The 16600-nt window shown below is 35.4% G+C and overlaps 1 protein-coding gene across 1 annotated transcript in view; it reads left to right on the top strand.

Moving 5' to 3' along the window:
- LOC105040499 (DNA mismatch repair protein MSH5) overlaps window positions 1-16156 on the top strand; it is a 36230-nt gene extending 20074 nt beyond the window's left edge. Inside the window, 22 exon segments of the mRNA XM_073254690.1 lie at window positions 447-559; window positions 649-693; window positions 1722-1799; window positions 4273-4323; window positions 4419-4500; window positions 5070-5143; window positions 5208-5304; window positions 6281-6377; window positions 6517-6606; window positions 6770-6834; window positions 6918-6976; window positions 11014-11090; window positions 11161-11247; window positions 11334-11395; window positions 11504-11565; window positions 13929-13982; window positions 14060-14090; window positions 14093-14144; window positions 14247-14278; window positions 14364-14387; window positions 15089-15204; window positions 15442-16156. Coding sequence (XP_073110791.1) covers window positions 447-559; window positions 649-693; window positions 1722-1799; window positions 4273-4323; window positions 4419-4500; window positions 5070-5143; window positions 5208-5304; window positions 6281-6377; window positions 6517-6606; window positions 6770-6834; window positions 6918-6976; window positions 11014-11090; window positions 11161-11247; window positions 11334-11395; window positions 11504-11565; window positions 13929-13982; window positions 14060-14090; window positions 14093-14144; window positions 14247-14278; window positions 14364-14387; window positions 15089-15204; window positions 15442-15531 — 1538 coding nt within the window. The 3' untranslated portion in view covers window positions 15532-16156.
- The last annotated feature ends 444 nt before the right edge of the window (window positions 16157-16600 follow it).

The following is a 16600-nucleotide window of genomic DNA, read 5'->3' as shown; positions in this document are numbered from 1 at the left end:
CTCCACATATTACACATTCATTTCTCATTCAGCTTGTAATAAACTGTAATGGTTCAGAGTTTTTCCTTATATCGTGACCTTCCTTATTCTAGTGAATATGCAATTAATGAGCATGCATTTGAAATTCAAGATGATTAAATGCTTTCATAGAATAGAATCTGTCTAGATGTGGCCCTTAGTAAAATAGATTTAGAAGTTTGTAAAGTAGGTCTCATAGTATGTCATTTTTCCATTTATTATGGACATTCTTCTAATAATCGTTTGGCACTTTGCCTGTTTGTCAAGTACGAATACTAAGCAATGAATCATCTCATAGTTCTCTATTGTTGTAAAAAATCTGAGCTGGCTGTGCAGCCTCAACCTCAAAATTTTGCCAAAGTCTGGTTAAAGATGAGTTAAATATATCCTTTTCTCGTTCATAATAGTTGTCTCACCATTATGCTGTTCATTCTTGCAGTGCATTTGTTCCCTTTTGCACATAAACAAAATCTTTCAAGTGGGAATATCTGAGTATCTTCAGGAGAGACTTGAATATTTGAATCTAGGGTTAGTTGACAAGGTAAATGAATGCAACCAATCAATATGTTCTGAAAGAACCATTATTTTTCTGAACATTTATAATTAACAATTAAATGGAATATCTTCCAGGCAAATTCATGCATTGCAATGGAGCTGGTTTATGTCTTTGATCTGGTCAGCAAATGTTCCTTGTTGCAGATTTATTCTTAAGAACCTGTTCACTTAGTGCAGCCAGTAGGCTCTTTATTATAATTTTGTTAGATTATCCTGTCACTTTTTCATTCAGATTGTCTGACAGCATGCTGCCATATATCAATTGAATTGCCCTCACTTCCATCATATCTCTCTCTATCTCTCTGTGTACGTGTGTATGCGCTGTTTGTCTAAAAGATGATTTTGAACTCATTTCTGATGATTCCTATTGTTCTTCTCATTTATTCAAACGTCCTGATGTTTAATACGTGTTCCCTTTTTAAAACTATCCCTGCTAGATTCAACCTGCTTACTTAGGAAATAGGGGCAATGCTGATTTATCATGTTTTAAAATAACAATTTACAATGATAGATTGTATGGAGTTGTCTTTTGCCTCCTGGGCAATAAGGAGCCAACACCTTGGATACAGGGAATGAAATTCTTAGGTCCTTGATTAAGATTCAGATTACTCCCTGAAAGGAGTACGTATTTGAGTGGACTTAGGCAGACGGCTTTTTGTAGTCTTTGCTGGTTAATTTGGTTCGGAGTAAATACACATCTTCAAAATTAAAATTCTCTTCAAAGAAGTTTGAGAAAGATCTTTCTGAACTTTAGACTTGCATTCCCACCATTGCATGTCAAAAATATTCAAAGCTTTGTGGTTTCCTTTGGTCTTACCATTTTTGCTTTTTCCCTTTTTCCCCTTGTTTTTTTGTGCCCAAAAATTTCATACCTTGTTTCTTGGTCAGGTCAACTAAGTAAGAAGATTGAGTTTTCTCTTTCCATAATTAGTAGTCTAATGCCATGTTGCCTTTGTTTGTTTGCAATAATATTTTTGGTGATTACACCTTCTTTGCTTTAGATATGTTATTCTACATAATATGTGAATGCTGCTTGTCTAAATGATAATATTATTCAATATGTTGAATGATTTGGATATTCAATCAAATGATTACCTGTTAAGGTGCAAGGACTTCCAATTTTTGAAATTAAAAAAAAAATTACACAGGTGATCGGTGTGATTGATGTTCAGCGAAGTAAGGAGAAAGCATATGAGACGCTAGTGAAAGAAGGGATCTGTGATGAGGTTAGGGTTCCAAGTCATGCCATTGTTGACAATAATCCCATAACTTTCTTGAATGAGCTTACCTTTCAAATTATACTGTATATTCCTGAATTTTATATATATGTCATACTGTAAGCCCTATGTGGTATGGCCAACTAATTTTCTGAAGTATGTGGCTTCCTTTTTCAGATTAAAATTGAAAGAAAATTCTTTGTTGATCTTTGGTGGTTATAGCTCTACTTCTAATATCTTTGGGTGATACAAATCACTACCGCCTTACTCTTTTGAAGAGCATATTTCACCTTTTGTTTTGTTCAGATTTGAAGGACCCACCTAAGTTGGTCTATGCATTGTGTTAGATATCCAGCAGCGTAAACTTGCTCAGTCTTCCGATTGCTAGTTAGTCTATATGTTACACATCTGAAGGCATTTCTATAAATAATAAATTATATAGTTAGTGTAGTTTGCTGCAAGAATATTTTGGTCATTTTGTTCTTGCTTCGGCTAATGATTTGACAAATGCAAACATAATTTGAGAATGCGTTGTACATGGTTTGATGCTGCGATTTTTAATGGGCATTGCCTGAAACCTTTGTGTATTATAATTATGTTTAACCTTGAAAATTTTGTTGTATGAGCTATACATGGTGCTGTGATTTCCAGTGGATGTAGCTTAAACTGTTTTTGATTATATGTGGGCTCTATTTGAAAGTCCATTGGTTGGGAGTGTGGACACACTGGAGTGTCAGTTTTCATTCATGGTCCGGTAAGGCTTTTCCGGAAAGAGGGATTTTTCCTGGAGTAAATGAACACTTAAGAGCCTATCCAACCCATTAGAGAGTCCAGCAGCTCAAAACAGAAACATCCAAACCTTTAAACATCCTAAGCCTTCCCTATTATTCCTCAGTCTTGCAGGGTCATCTGATTAGATTTGACCATGTTTGACCTTTAGCAAAACCAGCCCAAAAAATTTCCGGGTTTGCTCTCACGGATTTGCTCTCAGCAACTCCAACCTACCTCTAGATTTGGCTTTAATTTATCTAATTTATTTAGTCTTGAGTTAACTAAATAAGGCACCATGAATTCTACTAGCTCGTCAGGTATCTTATTACCTCAAGAAGATGCCTCAGCTCATGTACTCACCCATCTTTCTATATTGGTACTTCCACTGATAGCTCTATTGTTTAACAAGGGTCTTGGATTGTATAAGTTCGTTGTGCTTCCTACTTTGTATCCAATCCATTAGGGGACAAAGTTTAACTACATAAGTTTTGTTCCTATAATGAGAATGCATCATAGCCGCTAACAGCATGTGGTCTATGTTTGGAGCCTAACAACAAAGGCGAAGGACAGTCTTTATTCTTTATACATGGATTCTCTGTTTGTAATTTGCCCTCACTTCCTAAGCAGGAGACAAGACATGCACTTGCCTTTTGCCTTCTCGTGTGTGCTTCATACCATGTGCCATTTTTCATGTATCCTTTATGATATGCTGTTTAGATGATTTGCCTCTTTTGGTTGAACTTTCAGTTCCTTGCTCCACTGAACTTCTTAGCACCATACTGTGTCCCTTTGATATCCTCTCTTGGATTCGGATTCTATGGGCCTTGAAGATTTTTTGTCTGAAACCTAGCCAAACAGGCACACAAGTAGAGAGAGAGAGAGAGAGAGAGGTGGTTGTGCTCATATCAAAGAATAAACAATAAGGCTTCTTGGAAAGTCAACCCCAGAGTTCAGGCATGCATCATGCATGCTTGGTGCTGATTTTGCTAATAGAATAGCAAGGGGATAAATTCGCTTTTGAACAAGATCCAAATGGATGTGGTGGAACCAGTGTTATAGTTTGAAGACCCAGGAATGACATGAGAGGCATATGCTGTCACATTCAATATTGTGTCATCTATAAGAGGCAGAACAGAATCACATGGATGGATAGCTTGAGGCTTTGGAAACCTTGCGATGGTACAAACTTACTCTAATCATAATAAAGATGAGTGATGATGTATTTAGTTTTCCTCCTTTTTCTACCATATGCAGTAAAAGAGTTACAAAAAGAAAACCAGAAAATGAAAGCAAAAATTCAAATGAACATAAAGAGAGCCTGCTTTCAAGCTAAATCCAACAGAGACAATAGGGTAAATAGTAAAGCAATATGAAGTAAGGAAGTAAAGGATCAGCAGTGAAAAGAAGAGGACGGAAATTTATAGACAAAGTTCCATAAAAAGCCATAAATTACATAAAAATGCGTTCTTCTGTTTTGTTTTTCTTTTTCTCTAAAATCCTAAAAGTTGCCCCAGGTGTTGAGACTTGAGAGTTTGTAATTATAACTTATAAGTTCTGCATCAACATATGTCTTTCTGACTATCAAAATGCTATTGAACTATGAACTTTTGAGCATGAAGAGCTGCCTTGTAAGGAACTGTCTGTTTATCAGATCACTTTGTATTGCATATCAATTTATAAGATCTAATATAAGATCTCTCTGTAAATCCAGCTGGACGAGCTGAGAATGATATATGAGGGGTTGCCAGATTTTCTAGCGCAGGTAGCAAATTGTTCCATTATTTTCTTCAGTTTCAAACCAGGAATCTTCTGAAGTTTAGTTATACTGTACTGTATTCTAATTATGTGTCTCTTCAGGTTTCGTCTTTCGAAAATGCTTCCCTTCCATTCTTGCATGGGAGTAAAAAGGTTCCATGTATTGTTTATATACATCAAATAGGTTGGTCTATATTTTTATAAGATTTCCCTTTCAATTTGGAGAGTATTTCATCTCAATCTTAATAGCATTGGACCTTGCCTTCAATATTTTCTTGTGATCATATACAAAGTTGACTTTAGATGAAAATTTAGCTTGAGTCTTCATTGATTAGACTCATCAAATAATGGAACTTTATAATGTAACAACACATGAGCACAAGTGGCTTCTTACCAAGCATTCTTTAGCTCTTATAGATTAGCAAGTAATGATAAGGGCATGTTTGCTGTTGATAAAAAATAAACACTTTTGTAATTTTTAAAGCAAAAGAGCACTTCTTGCCTTCCTGGAGAGTACATGTGTTTGGTAACAATACCTAGAAAGTTCTTCTATGGGAGTAAAAGTTTAAAAAGTGGTTTTAGGAGAAGCTAGAAAGCATTACTTCTGACTTGTCCAATTGTGAGAAGAACTTATGAAAGGAGGAGCGTTAGCACCAAACACGAGCCCTAAGCTTGGTTATGTTAAATGAATATTTCTTCTAAAATTATGTATCAGTTTCTGTCCTCCCATTTACCTATTTTCCATGCTTTTAGGTTATTTGATGTGCATTTTCGATGAGAAACTTGATGAAGACATATTGGAGGAACATCAAGATTTTGAATTTGCGGTATGTAGTTATCCGATGCTTGACTTAACCACCCATACTTAATTGTAACGTGAAAGTCAATCAGTTTTCAGAAGATGGGAATGAGAAAAAATACTTTTATCATACTTCAAAGACAAGAGAGTTGGACAACCTTCTTGGAGATATTTATCATAAAATTCTTGGTATGCTTTCTTTCATTCTTTTCTTCTTCTCTTCCATTTGTCTATTGCAAAAATATGCTTTTAGAACAAATTAATTGCACATGACTTTGTAAGATTATCAGAGAATGCTTTAACTTCAAGTTTTTCAGCTACCATCTGAAATCACATGTTGTTTATGAAGAGGAATATATATATATATATATATATATATATATATATATATATATTATTGTGAACCCTGAAATTATTGAAAAACTTTAATAGTTTATGACTAATTCATCCAAAACATCTTCATCTCTGTATATTGATTGGGCAACATAATGCGGTGTTGCCTAATGTTATGATAGAATATTGCTGGTATTAACTGGTCATAGTAGGTCATAAAAGATTATTTGATTTCTTGAAATCTATTCTTCACCTACATCTTGCTCTTGCTACTCTGGCTATTATTTTCTTTGTAAACATATGTTAACATGTGTATTCAAATCTGAAGAATGTTTTGATGATGCTATTTCTAACTGCTTCTTTATCATAATAATTGTGATATAACATGGATCATAACATTTAACCATATGAATCTAGTGCACCCTAGATAGCTGGTGAATAATAGAAAGAGCAATTGTCAGGGACTTGATGTCAATCAACTCTGTGTCTCATATGCTTCACTCAAATATTCATCAAGAGTTCCTCTTGCTGCTTCTATCTAATTATTCATTTTTTCCATCAAGATGTTGAGCTACTTAAGCTCATGCCTAATAATCTCTAATTGATTTTATGACTGACCATATTTACTCTTCTAACTCATGTGAACTGCAGTATAGCAGGAAAAATAGTGTTTCCGATGACTTAGGTCAAACTAAATTGCAGGTGGATAAAGTAAATATTAGGGGTTTGGTTTGTCATATAACAGCACATCCTATTTATATTTACTACATCACGATATGGATTGTAACATTTAATGGAATCTAAGATTTACGTCCCTTGAATCCTGGTGCAGACATGGAGAGAGCAATTATTAGAGACTTGGTGTCTCGTATAATTCATTTTGTACCTCAGTTAATCAAAGCAGTGAATTTTGCAGCAGAACTGGATTGGTAATTTTGATGATAGATAAATCTTTTGAAATATTTCAGTTCATTCCTCTTATTGACTTATGAATCTGTTACTTTCCTTTTTGTTCTCTTTGGTATACTTAATCATGTGTGTGCTTTTCTCATGTAATACTCCTATTAGCTTTTTGTCACTAGCACTGGTTGCTCGACAGAACAATTATGTGCAGCCCATCTTGACTGAGGACACATTGTTAGAAATACAAAATGGCAGGTTAATGTTCCCTTTTCCGTAGGAATGGACTTATCATTGATATAGGTTTTTACTTTCCTCCTTGGCTTTTTGAACTTTGGTAATGAAGTTCCAGTTTGTAATGTTAGGCCTATGGTAATTGAGTTACCAGTGTGATTGGTCGCTAACTCTGTCAGCATACCAGACATGTTTTGCAGGAAATGACTATTGACACTTTTGTTCCAAATGATACAAAAATTCTTAATACCGGTAACCAGTGACATGACTTTATAGTTTCTACACTTGCGAAATCACACTGAGTACCTATATGATAGCTGTTCTGTCTTCTGCAGGGAGAATAAATATCATAACTGGTCCTAACTACTCAGGGAAAAGCATTTACATTAAGCAGGTGAAACTGTCAGTCATCGTAACATTTATGACAGATTAAACTCCTCTTGTTATTCAAGTGTAGTTTATCTTTATATTTGGATGTCATAACAGATTTAATATGTGCTATGCTTCTATTGTATGTGCTATGGTTCTATTTACATGTTATACACATGGACATACATGCACACATTTTGATTCAATACTTGGTGATGATTTCACATGACTTGTGCTGTATTTCTTCTATTTAGAACTTGCTCATATTCCAATTTAAACTAGATTTTAATAAGCAACCATGTTCGTCTATGGTGTACCATTTCAACTGTAAGAAATGTTAAAAGAAATTGCATTTAACATGTAAGAGTGACCTTCTTTCTCAATCTGAATATTGACCTGCACACTTATTGCTGCTTGCATATGTTGTCATGAGCTCATGACATTAAATTTCTTGACTACCTAGCAACCTTTAATTAATCTTTGCTAACAAAATATATATATATATATATCTTTGTGTATCTTGTTTCTTATGCATGCATGCTATCTCGTGAATATTATAGCAATCTTGAACTCCAATTACTCTTTTTTTTTTTGAGGGCTCCATACTTCATTTTGCTATGATGACAATAAACAAATCCTATTCCATAAATTTGTTTTGGCCATGGCCCCTTGATATTCCATCAGTTCTTGTCAACAGATGTTGTTGCACTATAAAAAAGAGGGTTATGCATATAGAAGTTCAAGTAGAGCAAAAAAAAATTATTATATGCAAACTACTGCTCAAATTAAAAATGTATATAAGTTTGATAATCCGTCATATATAAAGAGTTGATAGATACACCAAGTCATGATAAATAAGCTAGTTAACTGGAAAACATTCAATGTTCAAACCAAGATTTAAACGAAAAAGAGAAGGAAAAGATAAACATAATGGTGTCACCATGATCTGTGTAAGTTCTCATTTGAGAGGTGGGAATAGGAGAGCTAGAGTGACATCTACTACTGCGGCAGCTTCTGAGTCAAGCTTCAACATGACCTAGATACACATAGAACTATGTACTGAGCAGTGATTGCAATGGTAGTGTTAACCTAAGGGATCATGCATAAGCTGGTCAGCCAGTTGTTGCAGCAGAGGAAGCTGTAGATTTCAGTGTGAAAAATGATGGCCTTATTAGGATATGTGTTGTTGCTGGCACTGCTTCTAAGTGAAGGTAGACAACAATAGGCCGGGACAAAATGTTGCAGCAGTTGTGAACTTACCAATTTTAGATCAGTATTATTGCATAATTTAACAAAAAAAATAAAAAAAAATCTTCAAAAGATACTCAGAAGAAAACATTAGATGCTACACTATGATATAATACATCGATCATGGTATGCAATACTGTTTTTAACTTTTGGTTGATATCATACCGTAGTAACCATGAACCAGAAATGTTTCATTATCTCGGTATGAAATGGGGCTCGAACTAGTACGTAGCGATCCTTACTAGGCTGAACCCAATCGAAATTGAGCAAGTTTGGATGGTTTAGCTAATAAGCACCTGGTTCAAGCCCTACCAACCCCTGCCCCTTGATATGCAATGTAATGGAGGAGAAAGAGAGGAAAAAGAGAGCAGAAGAAGAGGGAGAGAGTGGAAGGGTGAGTAGAGAGGGTAGATCCTCTATCACCAAGGCATTTTGTAGGTTCCCTCTTCCATTTTCCTTTTTTTACATACCATAAATAGGTAAAAATTAAAAAATATGGAGAAAAATGAAATTATACTTTTGGATAGAAAATTTTAAAAATAAAGATGCTAGATTCCAAAAATTTGTATGATGCACCCCTACGTGGCATCTAGCATGCTATCTATTGTCTTTCTGATGGCAATTGATTCTCAAATAAAACCATAATTTTAAAGTAATCTGTAGATTAATTAGCCACAATTAAAATTTAATTTTTCAGATTTTATTTTAATTAAAATTTTTTGCTAAAATTAATTAAAAATATTATTAATTTAAAATTTTATGAAATTTTGGTGGTATGTAAAGATATTTCAGATGTTTTTATGGATTGTGTTTCATAATTTTCTAATAGTTATGTAATTTGTACATTTTTTGTAAGTTTAATACAAAAATATTAATGGAATGAAAAATTTAGAATTGTATAAATATGTTTGGAAGTAATTTTTAAGGCAACTAGCAATTTGAGGGTTTTTGATAATTAATTAACCCATGAAAATCATGGATAGCTCATAGATGCACAATGATAATCGATGCAACCATTTTATAGGTTTGATAATGAGTAGTTTTAAAGGTTTTAGGGTTAGGTGGCCAGCAATAGACCCGAACAGCAAGAAAAAGTGAGAACATGATATTGAGTGGCAGCATGGTGAAATAGTAAGTGGAGGTCACCATTGGAGATGCAACAGTATTCCTCCAAGTAGAAGAGGGGTGGGGCAACAGCCAACAGATTGAAGCAGCATAAATCAGCGGTATCCTGATATTACGGCCTGCAAGAAATCTTTCTACGAGGACATTGATGCTTGACTTGGACCACTCCCATGAAAGCGCTAAAGAAAGGAGACTTCTAATGTGGTTGATCTTTAGAGTGTAGATTGCTTTAATAATATGTAACAATTCGATTTTGTTCCTGTGTCATGATAGGATTATCAAAGGACATGAAGGCTGAAGTCACCTTGACAAAGAAAACCACAATCCTACAACATACAGAATCGACACTAATGTCCTTCCTGAAAGAGATTGACACCTAGTGCCTTGTTTTGTTGTAGGATAGGGGTGAGGGATATCTCCCCACTTCCCTGCTTATTCTGCCAAACAATGTTGGGGCACTGTGAATAGGCTTGTTCCCCACTTCCAGCATCCTAGAGGATATCCCTCCCATTTACATTACAAAACTGTTCTGCCCAGTCTTGAATAAGCTTACTCCACGGAATTGGGCAGAAGTTTATTCTGCCTAATTACCATATTGCTCCTGATTACTCTCTTGTCATTATCCACTCTCTAAATACATAAAATAGTGATAGAACAATTTTGTACTTGTGATGAAATCCAAATCATTGCGAAATCCAATGCATATTAAGTACACAATTTTCCCTACCCTTATCTCTTGCATTCATTCCTCCAACCAAATGTCAACAAACCCTTATCCGAATATCCTGTGGAATAAGTTCATCCATTCTACCATACCTAGATAACTTTCCCTTATTCCCACAAAATTTATTCTACAACCAATGCTACCTAAGAGAATAAGAAGAAAAAAGAATGAAGAATAAAAGTGATGAATGAAGTAAAATTGGTTGAAGGATCTGGTAATCAAGGTCGTGCACATTATCTTTTTATTGCATTGGATTAGCGTGTCCCCATCTTGAACATGGAAAGACCTAGATGTCCATACCCATTTAGCACATCCGGGTTGTTACAAGTGCCTTTGGAATTTGGATAATCAGTGGCCTTGGTGAATATGAGAACAATTCTTTGGTATTAATATCCAGGAAGACCATATTGTGCATCATTCAATATCTACGCATAATAAAACTTACATTTCACGACAATAATTTTTCGGGAAAAATATGAGAGCATGAAAGAAACTGAAACATGCCTGTCTTATCATTTATAATTGAACATTGAAGCTTAATGAACAAACTTTGAAGTCTGTAAGAGCAGATGTTACAGAATATGAGATTCCCTTCATACAAGCTATAAATTCAAAGTAAGCTTCATAAGCACTAGATTTTGTGGTGGTTCGAGCCATCTTCCTTCTTTATACTGTCATTTGTCAATGTTGAAAAATTTAGCAAGACGAAACTTTAATCTATTAGTTTAGTGTTTCCAAAGGCTATTTATCTATATGAACTTTTATCTTGTCAAAGACTAAATCATCTTTATATTTTTACATGTCTGGAACATGACCAAATGACTTAATCGCATGACATGTTTCAGCACATGGCATGCGAGCTTTTTTGTATTCATAACTGCAATGTACAATATTAAGGCAAATATGCTGCTAAAACAGATTTTGAAATGTTTAATGTATAACCTTACGGACAACTTATGTTTCAGGTTGCTTTGATAGTTTTTCTTTCTCATGTTGGAAGTTTTGTACCGGCGGATGCTGCCGTCATTGGAATGACTGATAGGTTTGATATGATAAATGGTAACACAATCATTCATTATGCTTTGATTGATGACAATATTTTAATTTGATAGGATATTTTGTGCTATGGGAAGCAAACCCATGACAACCGGACAATCAACTTTTATGATTGACCTTCATCAAGTGGGGATGATGCTTAGGTATTTATCATATTATTTATGCCAAGTCATTTATAATTTTATATATCATCTTCTGAATTTTTATTGGTCAATGATGATCTTTGTAGGCAAGCAACATCTCGGTCCTTGTGTTTGTTGGATGAATTTGGTAAGGGTACGCTAACAAAAGGTGAGGCCATTAGGTAGTATACAATTTATTATTGTTGGTAGCCATGTTATAGGCACAGTAACAAACATAAGCATGATGGGCTTTCTTTATCAATTAAAAAATATGTAGATGGCATTGGTCTGCTTGGAGGAGCCATAAATCATTTTGCAAATTATGATTGTCCTCCAAAGGTTAGATGAGATACAACCAAACCTTTGTTAATTTTTTGTTGTAAATATGCTATTATTTGCAAATGTCATGTATGGTTGTCTCAACATAGCATTTTAAGCCAATATTCTCTTTAATCCATACAAATGTACTTGATGATATCACTGTTGGAAACAAAAGATTATAAGCATTTCTCACTTGTTAATTTTGGATGCTATCATACCAGTAGTGGAGCATTGGATCCCATCAGAATCTTATCTTAATTTTACTAGCACTAGCAGTGCATGTGAGCGACAGTAACTCTTCGTGTTCAGTTTGCAAGTAGCTGTGGAGACAGGTTAGCACATAAGAGAACATATGGATGGTTGTCATTAAATCGAAAAGAGTGAGAATAGATTGAGATGCAATTTGTGCGTTGGGATGCCAAAATTTTATTTTTTTCAGAGAGAGAGAGTGCAGGCTGACCTTGTAAGGGTGGGCAAACCTAAAAAAGAATGGCCAAAGGATAGAGAATAACCTTGGGATGCTACTTACGGAGAGGCAATGTATGTAACTTGATCTCTCTGATCGTGGATGGATCAAGTGCTTGACCTGTGGAGGAACCGTTCACTTCAGAAGCAAGAAGACTCCCTGACACAGAATAATTTACAAGAACTCCAAAAGATCCTTTGGCCAATCTATTTTAGGTTTGGCCACCTTTGCAAGCTTGACCTGCACCAAACTGGTATCAGAGTCTGTTTTGCCTACTGGAGGTTGCTATGAAAGTGGAATATGTTCTCCTTTTTCTGGCCAAACCTGTTATTGGAGTTCTATGTGTAGTGTTATATACTATTGGAAAGCTCTCTGAGTCTAGTTTCCAAATTATTTAAGATGAAGGGAGGATCTTTTGGGGTTCCTGCAAATTATTCTCAGCATGTATTCTTGCTTCTGGAGTGCTTCATGCAAATCTAGCACTTGGCTTGGTTGCGTTAAGTAGCAGCTGCAATTAGCAATTTTGAGTGGCATTGTTCGCCTCCTAGTGAGTGTCATCCTGAGCTTTCTTCTATATCCTTTGGCCAATCTATTCCAGGTTTGGCCACCCCTATCCTTTGGCCAATCTACTTCAGGTTTTGCCACCCTTGAGTCTCAACTTGCATCAGAGAGGGTGAAAGCTGGGTTTTTTGGTTCCTTAATAAAGAGTTTGGTTTGCCATGGGACTTGTGAGTTGGATGCAGGATTCCAACTGTTTTATGAGAGAGAGAGAGAGAGAGAGAGATTGCTTTTAGTGTTTGAAACTCTCAGTCTATTGAGAAACAGTCTGATACCACTAATCATGTAAGATCTCATGTGAGAGTTTGTTGAATATCTAATGGATGTCTTATAGGTGTATCTGAAATCTTCGTGTTGCTGAAATAAATTTCTTGATTTGAGGCCCTTTAATCTGTGTTCTTACAACCAAGCAGCTGGCATGTAGCTAATAATCTTGTTATTCATGAACGAACACACTAGTGAGCAGTGACATTGTTTTTGAAGTTCCTTTACTATTTATGGATGTTTAAATTATGATGTGCGTGCTTATTGCAAACTAAAACAACATCAAATGGAAAAATCATCATTCAAGCTTTACCTTCAAGATTACAGTTATGGAGGATATTTTTATTGACATTTTCCTTGATGTATTAAATGCTGTCAGAAAGTCAATGTCTCATGTTCTGTGCATATATGAATGAAATTCCTGGCTACCTTTTTTCTTATTGTGAGGATTGTTTGTCTTATTATTTGCCATTTTTCAGGGAATAATGATTTATTTCATGTCTCCATGAATGCTTTAAGGTTCCTGGCTACCTGATATGATAACAGACACATTCAATTGGGGGAAAAAAAAAGGAATGTTAGATATTACTTGAGACATAATTGATATTAATTACTCAGTCTCTAAGAACTATCTGGATGCACCTATGCATCTAATTGCAAAAACAAATAGGCATTGACATGTTATAGGACCTTTCTATTTCATTGATGTGGATTTTATCTTGAAGAGGAGTTGTGCTTGTCTGGCTGTTCTGCAGCATGAAATCATTGTGGACATGACACCCAAATGTCTAGTTATTGTCCTGCTCTTGGGCTTATGGTTGCACCTCTTTGTATCTCTTTCTAATTTTCTTTGTCCGATTTACAAGCAATATCTACGAGAGAAGCATTGTTGAATAATTCAAGCAAATATTTAGTCGGGTCTCTGTATTTATAGTTGAATAATTTGAGCATGTCTCCTTATTATTGGGCCCTGGTTTGGATTCAGGCTCAAAATTGGTCAAATTGCCCTCTTCCCTAAACTTCTCTTCATTGACTGGACTCGTCATTAAGTTATTTTTGAGTCTAATGCACCAAAGTATTCGACTTCTTGCAGGTTCTGTTAAGTACACACTTGATGGAGATACTTAACAAGAGTTGTTTACCCCAGGTCTAAATGATCAGGTTACATATTTGTTCAGGTCTCCATTTTCTTTCTGAGATGTGATGCGATAAAAATTATTACAGTCTGAAAATATCAAGTTTTACACCATGAGCGTGTGAGACCTGACAGCAATTTATCAAGCAACGAAGACATTGTTTTTCTATATAGGCATGTTGCCAGTTCTTCTGACATATTGCATTTTTCCCTAGTTACTCTGTTAATTTTCTAGTACAATTGGGTGGCTAATGTAGTTGTACTTCTGCTGTTAAGGCTCGTGCCTGGTCATGCACTTCTGAGCTATGGTGGGTCTATTATTTATACTAACTTTTAAGGTGCAATGGTTTTCTATTTTTCTTTCCAAGTAAAAGAAAGTAATATATCTTGCAGGTTTACATTGTGCGCGGCTTGCTGGTATGTTTGATGTTTCAAGAGAAACTTGCGAGAGTCTTGGTTGGTATTGTTGCAAAAGATATTTCCACTGCTTCTACCTTTTCCTGGAGTAACTTTTTGGAGCTGATTTACTGGATAACCTTTGGCTGGAGAAGTTAAGGTGTAAAGTTTCAGTTTCTGATGGTCACAGTTACTCTTAGATCCTTTTTTCCAGTTTTCTTCTGCAAAAAATGAAAAATGAACTGAGGGGAATAATTATCAAGAATCAATGAGCACAAGAAAAATTTTGAAGATTAACAATAAATTTGAAAATACAGGAACCTGTAATTTCTGTTCGCTAAACTAAGGAGCTAGCACGTCCCATAATCTATATGTATTTGTGTGTATGTACACAAGCATGCATGCATACATACATACATACTTACACAATTTTTTTAAGTACATTATAATTATCAATTCACATAAACAGTAAAACATTACAGGAATTCATGCTTCCTTTATGTGTTTAGCACAAGCCAGTTTCTAAAATACTTTTTTTTTAAAAAAAAATTCTGGTAGAATTTCTAATATGCTTCAATTGTAGCTTAGAGACACGCATGTTATGCATGGGCTAAAGATTGCTGTGGCTCCATCTCTCAGACTTTAAATGTAGTGTGAGATCATTTTGTTTTTAAATTTAGCTCTCATGAGAGTAGAATGGGATAATGGTGTTCTCAATTTAGGAGTGCCAAATGAGGTTGTTGAAAGAGCAGCGTTTGTTTTGGAGTCATTCAAATCTAAGAAGCCCATTGATCGCTTGCTCAGCCAGAAATTATTGGCTAAAGACCAGCAATACAAGGTGAACATTAGGACATGATTGAAGAACTGACATTTCTTTCTGTTCTTTTTCTCATAGTTTTAAATGGTTTGAAGCAATTGAGAATCTTTTGAATAAAAGAAGAAACTAAGTAAATCGTGTTTTTTGTTTGTAAAAAAGTTGAGGTTTTAATAACTTTAGCAGCCAATAGCTGGCCGTTATGATGAGCGTATGCTCCATCTATGTGATGAATGTTGATTACTCTCCAACTGTTTGCAGGATGTGGTGGCGAAACTATTGGCTTTTGATGCTTTCAGAGGTGATCTCTACGTGTTCTTCCAAGACATCTTCTCAGAATCCTTGTCTTGAATTGAAACATCTGTTGTTAATGACAGAAGGAAAAATTCAAAAACTAATTATGTGTACTTTGAGCAACTGTTTGGAAGACAATTTATGAACAAAATTTCAGATTTCCAGTCTCTGTGCCCCTGCTATTTGAGCTATGTTGATAGCACCCTCCTTGGCCACACCACGACAGAAGGGACAATAGTGGCATGCTCCATCGCGGCATGCACATGCTGTTTGGGCTATGAACACAAAAAAGTGATGGATAATGTAAAAAGTGACGGATAATGTAAGTCAATTGTAGCAGATCTAATAATGAGCTGAGGATAATATACAATCATAGAGAAGTAAAATTACTAATGGAAATATAAGCCTGCAAATTATGCTGCATTCTTGAAGTGGAATCTGGTTGCTTCAAGGATGCAAGCCATTGGGTGCCTGTTGTATTGCATTAGCCTGTCTTTAGTGAAGCAGAGGGTCTTTTTTGTTGATATGGAAGGGGCCAAAGGCCCGAAACAAAAACAGAAAAAACTAGTGATGAAAAAATTGAACTCCATACTCTCGTTTCTTCTTTTTGTCCTCATGTTATTTGGTTGCAGGGTGATTCATAAGACAAACATTAAGTTATGCCATTCTCCTTAGCTCCAAGACATCATTATGTGGCTCTCCTTGTTATCAACTATCACTGTCTCACATATTTTTCTGGAACCTAATTAAGCTGCTGACTGGCTGGCAACTCATGGATTAATAGAGGATTTCTTCCTTTCAAGCAATGATTGCTTACTGTCTGATCTGGTTCATATCTTGCTGCAGATGCTTACCATTTAGCCTTTCCAAGACAAGGCATATAGTAAAAGTCTTATTCTGGTGGTTGCTGTTTCATCTATACCCAAGAATGTGGTTGTGAGTCTGCATCTCCATTTCACAGTGTTGTTCTCTGCCTTTGTTGCTGTTTATTCATTGAACCATGATGACATGGGGCTCATTCCAGTCAGCGGCACCCTCACGTGCTTGCTTACTGATCTCCCTTCTTTAACCTGCCATATGTATGAGGCATGCATTGAAGGAAGTGTGCCTTTTATTTATGTTGATA

Source organism: Elaeis guineensis, chromosome 3, assembly GCF_000442705.2.
Source record: "Elaeis guineensis isolate ETL-2024a chromosome 3, EG11, whole genome shotgun sequence".
NCBI classification, from domain to species: domain Eukaryota; kingdom Viridiplantae; phylum Streptophyta; class Magnoliopsida; order Arecales; family Arecaceae; genus Elaeis; species Elaeis guineensis.
This window is presented reverse-complemented; position numbering and strand designations above follow the sequence as displayed.